General features: G+C 33.7%; 1 protein-coding gene across 2 annotated transcripts; it reads right to left on the bottom strand.

The window, feature by feature from the left end:
- Positions 1-232: 232 nt before the first annotated feature.
- Positions 233-21049, bottom strand: REXO2 (RNA exonuclease 2). 2 transcript variants are annotated; one of them, XM_003764202.4, is made up of 7 exons: positions 20733-20943; positions 19650-19733; positions 14770-14847; positions 14058-14169; positions 13077-13185; positions 12671-12724; positions 233-11437 (listed from the first exon to the last, which is right to left on the bottom strand). In XM_003764202.4, the coding sequence occupies exons 1-7, from the start codon at positions 20874-20876 to the stop codon at positions 11308-11310; spliced, it is 711 nt and encodes a 236-aa protein (XP_003764250.1). In that variant the 5' UTR covers positions 20877-20943; the 3' UTR covers positions 233-11307. The 2 variants fall into 2 exon arrangements, with proteins under 2 accessions (XP_003764250.1, XP_031817112.1); XM_031961252.1 differs by lacking the exon at positions 13077-13185 and having other exon boundaries at positions 20733-21049.
- Between the last annotated feature and the right edge of the window lie 753 nt (positions 21050-21802).

Genomic DNA, 21802 nt, shown 5'->3' with positions numbered 1-21802 from the left:
TTGTATGATTAAAATTAACATATTTTTTTATTTTCAATTCACCTTTATTGCCCAGCATATCCCTTCCCCTCCCCTACCAAGAGAACTATTCCTTATAATAAAAGGGAAAAAGCAGTTCAGTAAAACTAACCAATATAATAGCCAAATATAACAGTATATGTAGAATAGCACACCCATACCCACACACCCACAATATCCCACCTCTGCAAAAAAGGGAGGGAACTATATTCTATTTTTAAAAATATTTTTTATTCTGAACTTTACAAATACCAAGTAAAATGAGCAATGAAACAGAACAGGTGAAGAATAAACATTTTTCTTTTTTTTTTTTTTTTTTTGACAATACTATTGCTATCTCCATTCTTTCCCCGTTCTTCAGCTTAAAAACAGATAAATAAAAAATATATACATAATCACACATAGTCAAACTTCTCCCACTCTTCCCAACCCTTCTCCATATCTTTTTTTAAGGGAAAAACAAAATCCTTGTAACAAATGTGCATAATCAATCAAAAAAATCCACATATTAACGATATTTGAAAACTTATGTCTCATTATTCACCTTTAGACTATCTCCTCTCTGTTTAGGAAGTACCATCCTTCATCACTCCTTTTGAAGATGTGGTTGGTTATTTTATTAATCAAATAATCATAATAAAATTAATTTATTCAAAGTTGCTTTTGTATACAATGTTGCTATATAAGTAATTCTCCTAATTCTAACTTCATATATGTATATTTTCTAACTACTCTTAGTTTTCCTTGAAACCATCCCTTTATTTTTTACTGTGCAATCACATTTCATTACATTCATATACCAAAATTTGTATAGCCCTTCCCCAATTGATGGGCACCCCTCTCCAGTCCCTTCAATAATTATCATTTTTCTTTTTTTAATTACCTTTGCCAATCTAATGTGTGGAACCTCAAAGTTGCTTCAATTGCATTTCTATATTTATTGATTTGGGGTATACCCTAATTTGAACATTGATAGTCTGATTTTCTTCCTTTGAAAACTGTCTCTTCATATCTTTTCATCATTTAGCTATAAGGAAATGGTTCTTATATTTGTATAATTTCAAAGAAGTACCACTACAGAAATTTTCCCCAGTTAACTGTTTCCCTTATAATTTTAACTGCATTAATTTTGTGCAAACTTTTCAATTTTAAGGAATCAATCTATTTTATGTTTTACAATCTTTTCAAATGCTTGTTGGGTCCTAAATTATTTTCCTATCTATAGTTGCAAAGAGAGTTCCTCTCTGTTCCTCTTGTTTATGATGTGATCTTTTGATATCTAAGTCATGTATGCATTTAGAGCTAATGTTAATATATGGTGTAAGATTTTAGTCTAAGCCTAATTTCAGCCTGACTGCTTTCTACATTTCACAGAAATTTTGGACAAACGGTAAAGTCCTTACTTAACAATTAGGATATTTGTGTTCATTAAACACTATAATCCTGGGTTTATTTGCTTCTATATGTTGTATAACTAATCAGCTCCACTGGCTAACCTATTTTTCAAGCAGCACAAAATAATTTTTATTAATTACGACTTTGCAGCATAGTTTGAGATCTAACCATCAGGCTCTCTTCTCTCCACCTTTTTCATCATTTCCTTTGAGCATCTTGAGCTTTTGTTCTTCCAGAATAATTTTTTTTTTCTTTTGCTATAAGGTGATTCTTTGGTTGTTTAAATTAGTAGTTTAGATGTTATAATTTTATTATATTTATTATATTGAGGCAGCTAGGTGGCACAGTGGATAGACTGACAGACCTGAAATTCATGAAAACCTAGGGTCAAATCCTACTTTAGATACTTACTAGCTATGTAATCCTGGACATCACTTAACCTCTCTCAGCCTATTTCTTCATTTCTAAAATGGTGAGAAGAGCACCTACACCACCCAGGATTGTTGTAGAGATCAGTGAAATGATAGCTGTAAAGTTCTTTACAAACCTTAAAATGCTATATAAATAATAACAATTGTTGGTTCAGTCTATAATTAACATTTCTCAAATTATTTAGCTCTTTCTGTAAATGTATTTGTATTCCTATAATTCCTATGTATCTTAGTATGTAGACAGCAAAATATTTTATTCACTCTGTAGTTATTTCTAATCAAATTTCTCTTTCTATTTCTTCTTGCTAGACTCTGATAGAATATACAAAAGCTGATTTCCTGAAGCTTTGCAAGTTTTTCAAAAAAGTTTTGAATTGAATCATTAGGGTTCTCTAAATGGACTGTTTATATGATCTGCCAAAAAAAAAAAAAAAAAAAAAAAAAAAAAAGTCCTTATTTCCTACTCCTTAAAACAATGCTTAATTTTTTTTTTTTTTTTGGTCTTATTATTACAAGTAGCATTTTCCACCACTTTAATAAATAATAGCAATAAGAATGAACATCTTTGCCTTTCCATTACTCTTATTAGATTTTTTTTTTACTTCTCCACTACATGTAATGTTGGTCCATAGGTTTAAAAAGATACTGTTTGCCATATTAAAATTAAGGTCCATTTGTTTAAGTTTTCTAATAGAATTGGTGCTATATCTTGTGAAAAACTTTTTCAATATTTGATTCAATCATGTGATTACTGGCTTTAAAATGGTCTGTTTGTTGGTTTTCCTTATATTCAACTCACTCTGCATTCATTGCTATATCAATCCCTGGCCAGAGTATATATTTGCAATATGTTGTATCATAATTTTTAATTTTTTTGTAATATTCATTAAGGCTATTGAGCAAGTTTTCTTCTCTCTCTACTTCTCTCTCTCTCAATAAAAAAAAACCCTCCTTTTTCCTATTTTTGTAAAGTTTAATTAATACTTTTTAGCAGCTAGATGGCACACTGGATAGTGTTGGACTTAGTGGCAGGAAAACTTGAATTCAAAACCTGTCTCAGATACGGGCTGTATAAACCTGGTGACATCACTTAATTTCTCAGCCTCAGTTTCCTTATCTATACAATGGTGATATTTTTAGAGTTGTAAGAGTTAAGTGACAAAACCTATGTAAAGCACTTTGCAAACCTTAAAATACTAAATAAATGCTGTTATTAGTTAAATGTTTGATAAAATTCATTTGTATTTCTTGCCATGGGTTTTCTTTTGAGGAAGATAGTGGGATGATGGCAGGGTAGTTATGGCTTATCACTTTTTTGTAAAATTAGATAATCTCTGTAATCTAATGATCTGTGATGAAATACCCTATTTATCAGGGTACTTCATATTTTATAAGTATTAATATATTTAATCAAAATCATCTATTTTGTAAGCATATAATTGGACAAAATATTCTAATCGTTTCTTTCATCTTCATGTGTTACAAATTTTTCTTTTCTGCTTTTGATATCAGTGAGTGGTTTCTTATCTCTAAAAATCCTATTAACTACTGAATTAAAAAAAAAAAGTTTCAAGTTTTAGTTATCAACTCAATGATGTTCGTTTGGGAGATTTCACTTTCAATTTTCTTTCTCCAAATTTCAAAAGTTTTTCTTTTAGTGTTTAATTCAGATTTTTATGTTTTTCTAGTCTTTTTAGTTAAATGCTCAATTCCTTAATCTATACTTTCTTTTATTAAGTGTTTAGCAACATACAATTCCTTCTAGGGAATATTTTGGCTGCAAACCAAAAGTTTTGGCATGCTATCTCATTGTTGGCTCTTTCATTGATGGAATTATCTATTGTTTTTTATGATTTATTCTTTGACAAACTAATATTTTAGGACTAAATTATTTAGTCTTCAACTGTTAAATCCTTCTTTCTAAGCCTCTTTTTTAAAAGTATAATTGATTATATTATGACCAGCAAAAGAATATATTTAATATTTTTATTTTTCTGTGTGATTTTTATGCCAATATCTGGTTGATTTTTGGAAAAGTGTTTAAATATATGTCTAAGTAACATGTTCTCTTTTTGATTACCATTTAGTAATCACCAGAGAGCTATTTATTATATCTACCTTTTCTAAATTCTATTTAGGCCTTTCATTTTTTTCTAATGAAATTCATTATCATGCTTTGTTTAGGGCAGAAAAAAACTTTTTATCAATCAAACTAGAATCTGCTTCTCTTAAATTCTCACATATAATCCTTAGTCTGCCTTAGTGGATAGAGCAGAAGAAATTCAATTCCACTATCCAAAAGATTGCACTCAAATACATAAATGAAGGCATCTACCATATTCCCCTATAAGCCATCTATTATTCAAGCTAAAAACTTCCAGTTTCTCTAACCAATCTTCAATTGCCTTTTCTGTAAAATGGGGATAAAAACACCTAATTCATATAAGGATATAACAGGGATCAAATTTTGATGGATAGAAACACAGATAAATCTCTTTGCAAATCTGAACTGCATTAGTAGTTGGCATTATTATATTATGATCTCCCATCCCCTAAGTATCCTCGTCATTCTCAGGATTATTAATGTCCTTCTTAAAATGTGGCACTCAGAACACAATAAATACAAGGTTTTGAGGAGAGAACAACTGTACTATTCTCTTCCTTACTGTGGCCACCTCTCACTACAGCTCAAGATCTTACTAATTGTTTTGACTGCTTTATCATTTGCAGTTCATCAAAACCTGCAGATTCTCTTCACACAAATAACTTTTAATTGTACTTCCCCCACCTTGTACTTATATAAAATTTTGAAACATGAATATAAAATTTTATAATTACCCCTATATTCTTTTTTACATTTGATCTGTAGCTCTATTTGTCATCAAATACCTTTGAAGGTAGGGGTCCAATCAAATGTTACATCCCTACTCTCTGGCTAGCAAACTCCTACATCCTCAGAATCCCTGATTCAGCTGTGAAAATACCATTCCCCTGCCACCACTCATTGCCTTCTCATTCCTATATACCTGTTTCTTCCCATCCCAATCCTTCTCAGTCTGGAATCTTCATTCCACTGGTAATTTCCCTTTGTCTCAGACCTCTTTTGCACATTCCTTTCATTTTGTCTCTCTTCAAAGGCTGACTCCTGTCAGATACTACATCCCCTACCCAACTTCTCCAGAACTATCAATACCTTTTCTTCATACTTTCTTATGCTCTCCTCTCTAATACAAATACACTGAGCTGAGATATAGACAAATTCCATATTCCTCACTGCCACTTCTTGACCCTTGCTCTGCCATCATTACTAAATTTCTTAAAGGCTCTCTCTGTATATAATACCCTATTCAGATTCTTGGGGCAGTTATATATTGGCCTCCAGGACCAAAAGATAACCCCTTCTTCAAGGGAGCTGGGGATGTGAGCAGTGGAGAAGGGGAGGGTGTGATGGTAGAGTAGGAAAAATTTTAAAAGGGACAGAGGGCCTGAAACACTGTTTTCCAACCTCAACTCCCAATACTTGTACTTTCATTTCAACTCAGTCACACAGATGGTCATACCCTTGATTCATCATCCATACTCTACTTCTATTGATCCAAAAATCTCTAATTGCTAATCATAACTTCCTATCTTACCATTATGCTCCTCTGCCTCATTATTCCTAATCCTACTTTCACCATAACATTGTTATGAAAGAGGTATCTCTTTCTCTGCCCTTCCCAGTCTCCTATCATTTTTCATTTCATAGTTTTGACCCCAGTTGACACGTTCAGTTCAATACTGTTCTCTAGTTCCTTGCCCTAACTCTACCAAACACTAATCTTGGTGTTCCTTTACCTTCTACCTGAACCACAAAATTGAGTTGTATCAGCTACACATTTATTTTATTTACTTAGAACTGGGTCTTTAATGTTGTACAACAGCATTGTAGTCTTCTAAATTATTCTCCCAAATATTCCCAACCTCTTTTCTTCAAGCTTTCTACACTAACCTTAAAGCCCTTTCTTCTCAGCCAATGATTTTAATTCTTCCTTTCCTGAGAATACAGAGAATCCAGCATTTATGATATATTTCTTTTCCTTAATACTCTGCACCTAAAAACCCTCATCATCATGCTTACCATATGTATAGTTGACATAAAGTTGGGAGAGAAAAACTGAAGAACAATCAGGATCCAAAAATATCTTAACCAGCTAGAAGGACTGATCAAATCAAAAAAAGATGAAATCTAATAAAAAAATTGATTAGGAAAAGAGTGGCAAGACAACAATTCAAATTAAAATGCTCAGTGGTTTAAGGGGATTGCAAGCTCAGTAAGTTAATTGTGTTCATTTTATTTTTTTAAGTAGTTTTAAAATAGTTAGCATTTTGGAACAAAAGAAGTATCTGACTTAAAGCTGAAAGCAAGCCCTTTATTTTATAAATGAGGAAACTAAAATCTAGACAGGTTTAAGTGGTTTGTCCAATCATCTAAGTAGCAATAAGATCTTTTGACTACAAATCCAGAGTTTTTTATCACTGTCTCCTATTTCACCTTTTTTCAAGTCAGAGTTCTATGGTGGTCCGTCCTTATCTCCAAAGACAGGCAATGTAGTAAAGTGAATAGAAAAATAGGCTGGAATCAGAAGGCCTGAGTTTAAACTGTCTCTGACACTGTCTTGCCAAGTTGCTCTTTGAGCTTCAGTTTTCTCCTCTATAAAATGAATATACCATCTGTAGTACCTACCTCATAGTATTATTGTATGGTTCAAACGGAATAATATATACACATCAACTTGACAAGTTTAAAGCTTATAAAGGTTAGTTACTCTCATGGTTATACCATAACTGGAGGATTTTGTCCCCTTTCAGGTACACTAACTTTAAAAAGATTGGCAACTCTAAACAAGGGAAAGACAGGGTATCTTAGCTACTATAGCCTCATTAACCTGAAAAGCTGTCTCATCCAAGGAAGACCATTAGATTTCTTGGCTTCAGAGGCTACCGAATAAAAGCAGTGGGTGACAGGACATTTTCCCTTATATTGAGTTAAAATATTCCTTTCTAAAAATTCCTCTGGTTCTAATATTTAAAGCCTTCTACAAGGGAATGGTCTGCCTCAGGAGAAAGAGGATTCCTTAGCTCTAGAGGTTTTCACATGATTGTCAGGGGTAGACTGGACTATCTTCTGCACAGTGAACTTTAAGTTCAAGAATTCTTTAAAATATAGATGTTTTAAAATTTCTAGTCAACTTCTAAAATTCCAAAATAAACTTCAAAATCTCACCCCTCCTTCCTCTTCTAATCTAAGAATGTCTGAATCATTCGATAATTTTGTGAACTCTTTAAGTAATCATAACATTACGGTTAACATAGGCAGTATCTTTTCAACACTGAGTTGGGCTCCTAGACTCTTAGACAAATTTGGAAGAAAAGAACAAGAGGTTCAGTAGACATTACATAAATAAAAAAGCTTTGATTGAGGACCAACTTCTAATGGCAATGAAGTTCATGGTTTTTTGGTTTATTTTTATGAGAGTTGCCATCAGCTACATTATAATGAAAGATTATAGTGGTTGCCATTCAGTACTATTCTATGTAATCATTCACTATATGAGAAATCATTAATTATAGAGATGGGAATTCCAATCACTGAGTTCATTATTTTGCAGAGATGCTCTGCAATGTTCATACTATAAATATTTTCCTCTAAGAGCAAGAATCCTTAAAATTCTAAAAAGTATATGAGAAGAAATTTGTGGTCAGCATTTTTTTTTTAATAAAACAGCTATAGATTAAAAAAAAAAATCGTCCTCTAACAAAATAACAATTGCTCTAGTTTTCATTCCTTTTGTAACAATTCCACTATTTGATAAAAATGAAACAAAATGAATGAGTTATGTTGGTAAGTTTCACAAAAGAGGGAATTAAAATCCGGAATATAATAAGTAATTAGGTGTGTTTGTTGACTTAGCTAGATGAAAGTATGATGAAATTGGACAAAATAATGCCTAAAGCAGGTGAGAAAGGCTGCCACTAATTTAGTAACAGATAATGTTTAACACGTTTGGAGATGCATTTTCTCACAGAAACAATATATAAATGGTGATTATGTTCCCAGTTCAGCTCACAAGTTTATTTAACCCACAATGCACTCAATTCATACTACTGAAATTAGTACCTAATTACACATAATTTGTTTGCATGGGAAAAGTCTGGAGTACAAATTACAGATTTCAGAACCCTACCCTCTGCTCAAAAGAGGTTCAAACAAAGTTAAGTAGAGATGGGTACTACTGGAAATTCTACATCAGTATAAAATAAAAAGGATTCTCCTTCAAACATTCTCCATAAGCATTCTTGTTCTATCATTCCCCAAGTGTTTTAAAATAAGGATAAAAGGGCAGTATCCCCAAACAAAAGTATGGGATGATTAAAGACTTAATTGCCCCAAACTGACCACTTTGTTCAGACCTCCCTATAAACGCCCCAGAGCAGATGTCAAACACCTGGCCCATGAGCTGCTTGCAGCCCCAACACTCCAGAGTAAAACCCAAATCAAATTAAAATCTAATTGGGAAACATCTAACAAAATAAATACAAATAGAATAAAACATGAATAAAATTAATACAAGTTTTTTTAAGCCAAAATGCAGCCTGCAGGTATTCATTTCTATTTAAGCTCAACCCTACTGTCGTGTTTTTTTGTTTTTCGTTGTTGCTTTTGCTATTGTTGGAACCCTGCACTTAACATTCCACATTCTCTGAACAGCTTCCGGGGACATATATCTACCCAGAAAACACATTCCTTGCAAACTGTAAAAAAATGTACAGAACTGATCCTTGACTATAAATTAAGTTGCCTAAATTATCCTGTTGGCTAAGTTAAAAACCAAAATTTATTCACTCAGCCTAATCTTGATAGCTTTCAATTTTTCAGTATTTCAAAAGAATTGTAGCTATAACTCTTTCCCTTTTCTATGGATCACTTTTTGGTAATTTGTTGAAAAATTCCTCTGAAAAAGAAAAGAGCAAATGGCTTCAACTTGGTATTCTACAGGATCATAGGCTAAGAACTTGGAAGAGACCTCAGGAATTACCTAAATGAAGCCCTTTATTTTACAAATGAGCAAGCTATGGGAGGTACACCAGTCACAGAATAATAAGTGACAATGCCAAGAATCAAATCCGGATCTGACATCAAATCTAACACTAGATTTTACTCAATATTGTGTTTCTGACTTGTTTATTCATCTATAACATTAGAGGGTTTTACTAGATGATCCCTGAGATAGCTTCTAGTTTTTCCAATTGTCCTATGAACCTTTCAACATTCCTGTAGTTTTGTCCTCAATATGGCCCAATAATAAACTACAAATGGTATTAATAAGTCTGATCATGTAACCAATTTAATGTATTTTATCATGTTTATTAATATTAACTTGTAATAGATTTTACCCTTTTTTTTTTTTGACCATTACTTATAGCAGAGTGCCATAGTAAACTAATCTACTAACTTTTTTGGCACCTTCTGTTTATTAGTTTTCTAAGAACAGAAACACATTTGCAAATAACCTGCGACAGTCATCCTGTCGTTAAGCAAGAAAAATATTGCTTTGATTGAATTTCACTTAATTAAAAAATTACTAATTTAACATCATATTGGTCTTCATTTGTTTTCTGAAGACTACATATAGTAAACAGCAGTCCTCATACAAACAGAAACAGGACCTAGCTCATCATCACACTAGCACACACACAAAAAAGAAACTATTTCTATTCAATCATTTTTACTGATAAGTTGCTACAGGAAAGGTTTCTTTCACAGGCATGAAATCAGTAATGACAGCTGATTCCATTCCTTTCCTGAGTTAATACAAGAAAATGTACTTGGATGATATTAAGTTTACAACATGTGGGGTAATTTAGTGCAAGCAGGAAAAGGACCAAATGGCAAAAATACCCTCTGGGCAGAAATACTGATACTGTTTAAGGACATGGGCATAATCACACAGATTTGCATAGCAGTTTATTTCAGAGGAGCCATTCCAGAGTTTCAGTAGTCCCCTGTGAAATCACTAATGGCAACATTCTGAAACTGAATGCATTCTACTTAAACAGATTGATAAATGATGAATTAATCATTGAATCATCATGCTGATTTCACCCTAACCTGCCACAGAGCAATCTTACTTTCTCAGATTCCTTCAAGAGCACATACTCCATTAGGGAATCATGGGGAACTCTGCTACATAATGAGGCTCTAGAATAGCAGGGTAAAACTACTCAAAATTATCTTTCAAAATTTAATATTTAATTTAAACATAATAATTTTGGGCTTTAAGAAAAATTAACTAGTGAATCAAAGGCATACATACACCTATGAACTGAATTGAGTATGTGGAAAGTGTAATACTAGTACTTAGATTTATAATAGTAATAACAATAATAAATACATGGCAGCTTAAGTTTACAAAGCAGTTGACATAATTATCTCACTTGGTCTTCACAATAATCCTATGAGATACATAGGCATAATACATTACTTATGCAAAACCTTTTTTTAAGAGCAAAGTGCTTTTCTCACCTTTCATCTCATAACTACTGGGAGGCAGAGATTTTTATGTCAAATGAGAAACTGAGGCATAAGGAGGTTAAGTGAGATGTCTAAAGTTAAGATCACAATTAAGAGCAGAACTGGTAACAGACTTTGGTTCACCTGACTTTCAATTTTATGCTTTTTCTATACGTATCCATCCTTATTACTTTAAGTGATCATAATGCTACTTTCAGAAGATCACAAAAAAATAGAACTAAGTTGGAAGAAACTTTATACATCATTCAGTTCAATCTAACAACTCAGGCAGGAATTTCTCTTACACTAACCCTAACAATGGGGCTATCCAACTTTTATTTAAATACCTCCAATTTTATATACCATCTCCCAGTTCTATGGGTTGAACAAAAACCTGCATCTAAATAACTTTTTCCCATTTGTTCTAGTCTGGCCTCCTAATGCAAAACAGAACAAGTCTGCGACAGCCCATTTTACTTGGTCCATTGCAAATGTTTTTGAAAAGACATGTTAAATACAAGTTAGCATAACATTCAATGGGGGAATAGCATCTTATTTGAACCACTGTAAAGGAATAGAAGGTACAAAAAAAAAAAAAAAAAAAAAGCTTGCATTTTAATTGAACTAGTTTTATTTTTTAACAAAAGAAAAGTGTTTTGGTCTAAAAGCAGATGCAGATGTGTACCAAGAGGTATAATTGACCTGGTACCTAGAAACAAAGGAGTTGCTGAAATTTAAATGACAGATTCACAGCCCTAACTTAGAAAAATTGTATTTCAGACTCAGTCTGCTTGAACTATCTGAAGATGCAAGGTAAATGAAAGGAGATGCTTTCCCAAACAATTAAGGTGAACAAAAATCCCCCAGAAGTCATATCCAGGGAGTAATGTGGCAGCATGAGACACGTCATCAACTCACAGTCTTCTCATTTTCTCCATTTTCTATAATTTTCCTCTTCTTTTCATCTGTTTTTCTTTTGAAGATATTATTCCGATAAAACTGAAGTTCTTTAATGCTTTCACTGATGTCATCCAATGCCCTAAATACAAGCATATATGGCTTAACGAAATGCACAAAACAAAACCTGAAATACTTTGCATGTTGTAAACAACTTCTTACAAAACAAATCTCAACTCCATTCTGAAATATGCATGTACATAAATTCTCCTTTATCATGAACAGTTCTATGACCAACTCTTCATTTGTCTGACACAATCAAGACTTGATATACCCCAAATCAATGTATTTCCAGACAAATTATGTACAATCCTACCTTATTAGATAAAATATGCTGAACAAAATTTAGCCTTTTCTTGATGACATGGGGTTTATTATGAAAATTAGCTACTACCCTATAATATATGTGCCCTCCTTTATGATTACTTGTTCTAGTAGTCTAACAGTATATAACAGCTTTCCTTATTTTTCTTCTAGTTTACTAATGTATGAAAAACAAATAATCAGGATTATCTTTATTATCTTAAGTTTTGAAAACCTAAAAGTTTCTTCTTCTGAGTATAAGAACTTTAGGGCAGAAACCACTGAGAGGAGCTCATGAGTCATTCTGCTTACATTAGGGTTCCTTCTCTTAAGTTCTACTTTACTAAAAATGATTGAAATTTAGTTTCTGCTTAAGGACGTTAAAGCTATGCTGAAAATCTACTGCATCTGTGCAAGATGTCATCTAACTTTATTTCAATGTCACGAACCCCATCTCAGAAGCTAATGAACAAAAGAATTAAACAGAACAATACCTTACATATAAAAGGTCTTCATAAAATTAAATTTTAAATTCTAGTAGTTTAACTTAAATACTTAAAAGGGAATGTGATAGAAATATCAAAATCAAACCAACTATCATATACAACTGTATACCTTGAAACAAACTTTATGACAAATGAAAAACTGACTACCATGGACAAGATGATATGCAGAGTCCTATGGATAAGATATTTCAAGTCTCTATCACTCTATTTTTGCAAAGATCACAAAATTGTTTCTAGCTTAAAAACTGCACAGCGATGTAATAAAAAAATTTCAACTTCCTAATTCCAGAATATAACTAATAATACTGTTCAATTTTGAAAGAAATCCAAGTCTCCTGACCAGCACTCTTATTAACTTTAATCATATCTCTTGGCCAAAAAAAATTTTATTTCAGAGGAAAAAGTAATAGCAGAATGAATTCTTCAGTTACACTTTGAGGTCCTTGCAAATCAAGTATGTGTCAGTTTGCCAAGTGTCTGCAAGAACTCAAAACGTCAATCCTTACCTGTGAGAAGCAGCCTTCTTTGGTACAAATTCATATTCTTCTGGATACCAGCGTCTGAATACAGCAGAAATGGAACTTTCAAAGGTAACTGTCCCAAACACACTGAATAATTACCTCCAAACAATTATTAATACTAAGAACTCCAACAGGCAAAGGAATTTGGGTTCTGAATGATTTTTGAAACTGCCCCATTTATACATGTATCATCTTTAACTTTGCTTATTTTGTTCCTGTTTACACCAGCCAAAGAAAAATTAAAGTAAGCTAGTGAATGATCACAGAAAGAAACAAAAATTATATCCCTCCACTAAGCAATTAACTCTACAATCCTACCCCTCCAATCTTTTCTCCCCAATTAAAATGTGCTAAATGAGGCTACTTAGTGAATCCCAAATATATCCCTTACCTGCACAGTTCTTTAACAGTGCTCACATCAATTATCCTATAATGAAGATGTTTCATGAACTGGGGCATGTATTTGTCAAGAAACTTCTTATCTGCATGAACTGAATTTCCTAGAAAAACACAAAAGCATATTGCATCTGTGTATTTCTAGCAAGATAAAACATGTTATAAGAAAATAATAAATCAATGTTTATGTGGTTTGTACCTATAAAAGACTATATTTTTCCTAAGTTGTATTTGAAATGAAGATGAACCAAAAACAAAAAACTGAAGTAGCTCATCATTTCCAAGTCAGATCTGACTGTTCCTAATTTTAAGATTCTTTAGTAAGACCAGACTACAAATGCAAATATCTGCATTGGCAGTCAAACTTATTTATAATGAATTTTAAAACTGATTTCTATAGAGAGAAATCATTAAATTTATAGTCCCCATACATATTACAAAAATCCAGTGCACTGCTTTTAAGACCATCTCAGATTTATGAATTATCACCAAATCTCAAAAGATCCATTTATATTACAAATTGATCAATAATCATATTCATATTCATTCTACAACAAAATATCACTATTATAAAGCATTATATTGTAAGTGAAGATTTTGAAAGAACATAAATATAGCATTGGCTGGAAAGATATCAAACATCAAACTGTAGCCAACATCAAATCTTTATTACAAAAGCCTAAGGATAATGTTATCATGTCAGTATAAATGGACAAATTCCCACAGATGTCTCAGATAACATTAAACTCTAGGAATGTCAAGTCTTAAAATACTATGGAGTTAGAATTATATTCTCATGTCTAATAAGTTTTAGGGCCTATTTTAATATCCATGTCCATGAGGAAAATGGATATAATCCAAGTAAGAATATTAGGAAGATATGATTTTTTCTGGTCTCTCTGAATCTGCAGTCTATGAACTACCTTATAATGAAGAACCATTTTTCTATAAAGCATACATTATGATTAGATTTTACCTGCAAGTGGACAGAGCCCCGGAGGAGTCTGCTGTCGTACAAAGGACAGAAACTCATACTCTGCCTGCTGCAGTGTAATTGTACTCTCCTTCACTGCCTTGGTAAGACCAGACTGCAAGAGAGAATCCCCAGCCCCCCGTCAAAAATACATGAAGTCAGTTTTCAAAGGCATCCAGGAATGAAACTTCACTTCTAAACTGTGCAAATATAACCAACAGACGGAACGCATTTAGAGCTCAAATGCAAATTGAAATTGCCAACTTTTCACCAATTTTCTTTTAAAGAATCCACTCCAAATCCTGAGATTGTTAATGGTATTTCCATTGAGTCAAAAAAGATCGAGCTCAGAATCCAATGAATTAATCTCTTGGGGGGGAGGGAGGCAATAACTATTAACAGAAGAGCAGCATTCCCTCTTCTCTCAAAGATGAAGTCTAACCTTATCCAAAAGACTGACTTCAGTAATACTTGAGTATCCACAATGCGTTCGTGACAGACTGAATGTAGGAGAGAAACAGGACATTCAGGAGATGTTCTCGAGAGTTCCCAAAGATGAAAAGTAAACAAGCAAGCAGTTTCCCAGGGCTGCCAAGCAATCTTCCTCTAACCCTTTTTTTATACCATCCAGCAATGGTATAGGATTCAGATGAGGGAACAATAAGCTTGTTATTGTTCCCCAAAAAGCAGTAATCCTTTTATTTGGTAATGTTACCTTCCCATGATGTTCCTTACACCATTCTGACATGCTGTCCAGCAACTCATCTGGCTGATTTATAATCAGGTTAGGACCCTGTGGATAAGGAAAAACTATTAATCACCAAAAAAAAAAAAAAAAAAAACCCAAAAAACACAGAAACAAAGGTAATCAATCTAGAGTACAATCCAGAGTACATGGAACAAAAGAAAAAAAAAAGATTCATTTGTTCTATTTCATTTAAAAAATGTATAGCATGATACATTAAATGTTTATTATTTTACTTCTTAATTTACATTTTATATAGATTACTTTGCCTTATGTTTGTTTGTGTAAGTTAAAAATAAACAACTTAAAATAAGTTTTCCAAAATAAAATGGAAAAATTTGATTACATAAAATTCACAAGTTGTTGCTTACAAACAAATCTAATATAATAAAAATTAAACGGGGGAAAGAAAAATATTCACTTTTACCAACTTTACATAAGCAATTAATTCAAGCATAAAAACAAGAACCATTCCCCCCAGTAGATAAGTGTTCTAAGGCAATCAACAGGCAAATTTGGAAGGAATCCAAGCTATCAATAAACATGAAAAAAATTCTTAAAAGATGACAGAAGAAGAAAATAACAATTTTGAGACAGCTCTGAGGAAAAAAGGTATCCTACCACACTGTTGGTAGAATTATAAACTAGTCCAGTCAATCTAGAAATAGTTTGGAATCATGCCCAGAAAGTTACCAAACTCCATATTATTTCATCCAGCTAAAGCACTACAAGGGCCAATACCCCAAAGAAAACAAAGAAAGAGGGAAAGAATAAATAACTATAGCAATTCTTTTCATAATAGAGAAAAATTGGAAATTAAGAGTCTGAATTCCTATTGGGGAATAGCTAGACAATTGTGGTATATAAATGTAATGGAACGTTATTGTTCAATGAAAAATGATGAAATATACAATTTCAGAGAAAACTGGGAAGCCCTTTATGAACTGGTACAGGTCAAAGTGAACAGAATAAAAGAACAAGTTATAAATTAATAATACTATAGAGATAAACAAGTTTGAAAGATGTTTAATTAATTAATACGACTAATTAATTAATACAAGAACTGAGTCCAAAAGAATGAAGATGAAATACCTCCTAAGAAAGATGATGAATGCAAAAAGAGATATATATTTCGGGACATTTATCTTGATGAATGATGAAGCTAATATTAAGGGTTTTGTTTTTTACAGGATTTTTTAAAAATACACAAAGTTGGAGGTAACAGGAGAGACAAATTAATTATATAAATTAAAATAATAATAAAAATAAAAAATAAAATAGAAAATATGCCCTTTTTTAAAAGTAAAAATCTACAAAGACAATGCAATCAATTTTATTGTTTTTGGGAAGAACTCACTCCAATTTTAAAAGGAACCCTTAACTATAGTTATTAAATAACTTTGGTAAGACAGTGTATTGGAGACCTAGCTCCAACTATAAAATACTATTTTGATTTATGAACCTAAGCAAATCACTTATTTTCTGTACTTTGGTTTTTCTAGCTTTCTAATGGAATAATAATAAAATGTCTCTATCCTCCTCATAGGCACCTCAGTAAGATAAACTACAGATATGGGACTGTTTTAATCCCTCTACAAGAAAAGTATTCTATAAATCTAGAGTATCATCAATAAATGATAAAAAAAAATTTTTTTAACGTTTCCCACATATGTAACTTAAAAAACAATTTTTGGAGTTTTAACCTAAAATATACCTTTCGGATCAAATGCCCAGGTATTTTGCTATAAACAAGCAAAGGTATTTGTCAAGATACTTACAGCTTCTCCAAATATGAAGAAATATGCTTCCACTGAAGACCTGATAAGCCATTCCAAAATCAGATTCTGAGATATTAAATCAAGCAATTTTCTTACTCAATTTAACAACTTAAATAAAAATTTATTAAGTTTATTAATAACTAGGGAATTCCTTAGAACCAGTGTAATCACAATAACAATCCCTATTCTTCTCTCTTAAGAAACTATTACATGCTAGGCACTGTGCTGAGCACTACAGAAACAAAGAAAAATTAAATACCATCACTGAAAAGAAAGAGCTTACATTCTACCTGGAATATGACAAATCCTGACAAAATATGTGAAGAAAATAAGCAATGATTAAAATTATGGCTAGAGCAATAACGATCAAGTTAATCATAGATCAAATTAATTATGAATAGGAAACTGAAGTGTTCGTTTTTGAGTCAGCCCTGAATATAATCAAATACACTGTCCATAAAACTGGTATTTATAGGAGTGTTAAAAACTCTTATTATTTTATCTATCTTATGTTCTATTTACAATGCCATATAATTTGAAACTGAATACACACACATACACACACACACACACACACACACACTTGTGTGTACATGTTTCGATTGTCTCCTGGACATAAAACCACCAACTGGTTCATTAAACTTGTCAGTATTTTTTTTCCTAACACTTTTGTTTAAAACTTGAGTTTCAAATTTTATCCTGTTTTTCCTTCCCTCTCCATTTCCTAGATGACAATCAGATATAGGTTATACATGTGCACTAATGTAAAACATTTCCATGTCAGTCATTTTGAACAAGAAAACAAATTTTTAAAAAATGAAAGAAAATGAAAAAATAGCTTGCTTCAGTCTGTATTCAATCAATATCAGTTCTTTTTTCTGGAAGTGGATAATATGTTTCATCATTAGTTCTTTGGAATTATCTTGGATCACTATTGCTGAGAATAGCCAAGTCATTCACAGTTCTTCATCAAACAATATTGCTGTTACTGTTTACAACATTCTCCTGATTCTGTTCACTTGACTATACAACAATTCATGTAAGTCTTTCCAAGTTTTTCTGAAATTATCCAGTTTGTCATTTTTTATAGCATAATAATATATCACTGCAATCATATGTCACAGCTTTTTTTAGCCATTCCCCAATTGAGGGGTATTCCTTTGACTTCCAATTCTTAGCTATCACAAAAGTGCTATAAACCTTTTTGTAAAAACAGTCTTTTTGGGGGCACCTAGGTGGCATAGTGGATAGAGCACAAGCCCTAAAGTCAGGAGGCCTGAGCTCAACTCTGGTCTCAGACACTTAACACTTCCTAACTGTGTGACCCTGGGCAAGTCACTTAACCCCAATTGCCTCAGCAAAAAAAAAAAAAAAAACATACATACATACACACACACATACATATACAGAGAGAGAGAGAGAGAGAGAAAGAGAAAGAGAGAGAGAGAGAGAGAGAGAGAGAGAGAGAGAGTGAGTGTCCATCCTATTCCTTTTTCTTGGATGTCTTTGGGATATAGACCTCACAGTGGTATTGCTGAATCAAAGAGTATGCACAGTTTTATAACCCTTTGGGCATAGTTCCAAATTGCATTCCAGAATGGTTGGATCAATTTACAACTCCACCAATAGAGCATTACTGTCCCAATTTTCCCACATCCCCTCTAACATCCAACATTTACCTTTTTTGTCATATTAAAGTGTCAGCATTTACAACAATAATCCAAAGGATAAGTTTTTCTTTAGCCAAAATAAATAAATCCATAGAGAAAGACTTGTAAAAAAAAAAAAAAGATGAGCATTCCAAAAAAAATGTTTTTTTCTGAAAAATTATTGTTACCATTTTGGAATTAGAATGACAGATGAATCACCAAAACTCAACCAAATTTTTATGTTAAATGTAAGGACAGCCATAACTCAGGCTTTATAGAACTATGTCTCAAACTCTAAGGTTCCTTTTCTTTCAGTTTAAAAAGTAAATAAGTGGTAATATCTATCTAGAAAAGCCTGTTATTTCTTTCTCCTCAAGAGGAATGACTACTCTTAAAATACCTCAGCATTTTGCAAATCTGGAGTATGAATAGTTGAATAAAAAGCAGTGCCCTAAGAGCCAGGAGAGCCAAGTTCTTTTACCAGTTCTAAAGTTTTATTACTATTAAACCACAGAATTATATCAATTAAGCCTACCTCTTTAGTATTTCATATAATAACACTCTCACTTCTCTCCCCTATGCACCTACCTAGTTCCTCTCCTAGAGTTCTTCATGATCACGAAATCTGCTGGTTATGAAAGTCAGACGAAGTTATTCAAGGTCAGGGAATTTTAACCACCTACGAATCATAGTATCTTCTTATTAAGTGTTTCATGAGTAGCCAGAATGCAGTTAAGCATGTTTTATTTGTTTAATGTTCCAGTTAAGAAAGATCTGAAAACCCTAATTACATCAAATGTAATCCCACCTAGACACATACTAGCTATATGAATATGAACATGTTACTTCACTTTGCTGAGTCTCAGATATTCATCTGTAAAGTGGGCCTGTAATACCTAATACTTGTCATACTTTCTTCAAAATGCTGTGACAATCACAAGATAATGTACAAAAAGCATTTTGCAAATTTTAAAGCACTATGTAAATGTTATTTACATATTTACATTTATTTATATTTATGTATATTTATACATATTTACAATATTTACATTTATATATAAAGCACTATGTAAATGTTGTTATTAGTTTTAATACAAATTTTTTTTTTTGGTTCTAGTGAAATTCTAAAGCTTAGTACTTTAACGAGTAAGGTACAAAAATTTGAACTTTAGCATGAGTGACCAAAACAAATGGAACAATTCAACTGGAATATAGCAGGCATCGAGTAGAGTATATGATGGAAAAAATGAAGGAATGAGATTAGGTCATCTGACTTTCAAATCCAAGCTGAATAGTTTTGACACATCAAACAGGTTTGATTCTCACTGTCTTCATCTAAAAAATGAAAAAACTGAACTAGCTGATCTCTTAAAGTCCCCTCCAGTTCTAATATTCTATGATCCTAGGAAATGTCATCACTTACTTCAGCCAAAATGTTGAGGTCAGAGTCTGTTATGAGACAGGCCATCTCAATGATCTGGTCCTTCTCTATGTCCAGTCCCGTCATCTGTAACAATAATATACATATATATGGAAAAATTCACAAAAATATAAGTAAATATGTAAAATATATGTAACTTCATGAATTATACAATATATAGGTTTATAGTATACATATATATGGCATCATCTAGGTTACATCGGCTACATTTTACACAACTTGTCATAAACAGGCTGTTTATGCAGTATATGCCACTACATATACACTATAGTATACTATACATATATACGCATACACACGCCCCCTACACATATTGACATTTTAAACATGCATATACTGTCAAACACAAACTGCTCTTTGGCCTGTTCTTTTACCTAAAATTACTCTATAAACCCTCAAATCTATTTCATTTGTAGCCTATGACTACTTATGACTTTGTTATTCAAAACAAAGACATGTTATATAAACACTATCATCAACTAAATTATAACATATACAATGTTTCATGTGACTTATCTGATAAATGTTGGGTATACATAGATTTACACTTTTATAGGCATGTGTTTTATATCTGCTAACATGTTACTCTGCCAAAGACACACTGCATTGAGGCCTGTTCTTTTACCTAAAGTCTTTCCACAAAAGATTTTCAAATCTTTTTAATGTCTAGTTTACACGCGAGATTAGCCTGAAAACTCCCGTGGGAAACGTCCACGTGGAACCGAGCTCAAGACAAGACCGCTACAGGCCAGAAGCAGGCAAGAAGCCAGCAGCCTCCCCTGGCCAAGAAGTGCCCCCCTCCCCCCCCTCCCCCCAACGACCGGCTGGGAGGCCTCGGGAGGCGCCCACACCGGGAGGGGGCTCCTGGCCAGCACCCGATTCGGCGGGACCCCCTCCCACCAGGGACGTGACCACTGCTCCCTCTGGCCGCCCTTCCTGGGCCTCCGCCCCGGCTGTCCTGCCGACCCCACCCCTCCCCTCCCAGCAGAGTGGCAGCCAGAGCCCCACCCGGGACCCAGCGGCCGCCCCGCGCGCGGACCCCGCCCTGCCCCGCGGCAGCCTCACCTCCAGGTCCACCCAGACCATCCTCTGCGCCATGCTCTCCCCCGCCGCCATGGCCGTTCCGTCTCGGAGGCCCCGCGCCCCGAGCCGCCCCCCGCTCCCAGCCAGATTTCGCAACAGCCCGAAGCTCAGGAAACCACTTCGCATCAGCCGGCACTCAGCCACCACTGCCTCAGCTGCTGCCACCTCCTGCCGGCCGGCGCAACCGTCGTGAAACGTCGCAAATGGGTGGAAAAGAGAGCGGCGAGGGGAGGGGAGGCGAAAACCACGACTCCCAGTATGCACCGCGCCCAACTTGCGGCAGAACCAGCCGGCTTGGTTGGAGGAGATGCTGGAACTTGTAGTCTCGTGAAGGCCGCGACGTCTCCCCTTCAGCCACGTGTTTTCCTAAGGGAGTTGGACGTGGGTATTTCTCCTGCCTAACTATTTAGCCCTGAAGTGCTATTACTATCCTAGTGCTGACCAGATGCTACTATCTGAAAAGATATCAAAAGAAGTAATTAAAAGATCAGCTCTGCATTCTGAGCATCAGAGGAAATGTATTGTATTATGTGCATATGAAAGTTTTCCCCTCCAAATATACCTCTGGTTTAGGGGATACTTTTCAAATAAAAATTAAAGCGAGTTTACTTTGTGTCTAATGAGAAGGAAACAATGTAGGGGGTGGTTTTGTTGTTTAGCCTTTGATCAGTATCCTTGAATTCGTTAATAACTTCATTTCCGAGCCTCTTTGAAGTTTACAAAGTATTTTCTTCAAATATTTTCCATAAGTCTTACAAGTATTGTTACTATATTACAGATAAGGAAAATGAATGACAAAGAATTCCTTCCACAGCTATTTAGTATCTCTCTTGAATTACTTTCGAGTCCAGCAGCTGTTCTTTTATAGCCCAGCTGCCTTGGATTACAACAAGCTCATCGGCTTCATGAGTATATTTGTTACTTTCCGATATGAAGAGAATTTGAAGAAGACATTCTCATATAGTATCTCAAAGCTCTTCGTCATGCAAGTCCTCCTACATAAATGCCTGTCACATTCCAAGCGTTGGAATCGGTCCTAGGGATACAAATGT

The sequence above is a fragment of the Sarcophilus harrisii genome, chromosome 3, assembly GCF_902635505.1.
Source record: "Sarcophilus harrisii chromosome 3, mSarHar1.11, whole genome shotgun sequence".
NCBI classification, from domain to species: domain Eukaryota; kingdom Metazoa; phylum Chordata; class Mammalia; order Dasyuromorphia; family Dasyuridae; genus Sarcophilus; species Sarcophilus harrisii.
The sequence above is the reverse complement of the archived record's forward strand: the minus strand, read 5'-3'. Positions and strand labels throughout refer to the sequence as shown.

What these genes read in the sequence shown, in the direction of transcription:
- REXO2 (XM_003764202.4), bottom strand. Translation starts at nt 20,876, where the DNA reads ATGCGAAGTGGTTTCCTGAGCTTCGGGCTGTTGCGAAATCTGGCTGGG. An exon ending in GTAAGGAACATCATGGGAAG is followed by an intron (nt 14,170 to 14,769) that starts GTAACATTACCA and finishes TCTCTCTTGCAG; the next exon opens with TCTGGTCTTACCAAGGCAGT. An exon ending in AAGAAGGCTGCTTCTCACAG is followed by an intron (nt 11,438 to 12,670) that starts GTAAGGATTGAC and finishes GCTTGTATTTAG; the next exon opens with GGCATTGGATGACATCAGTG.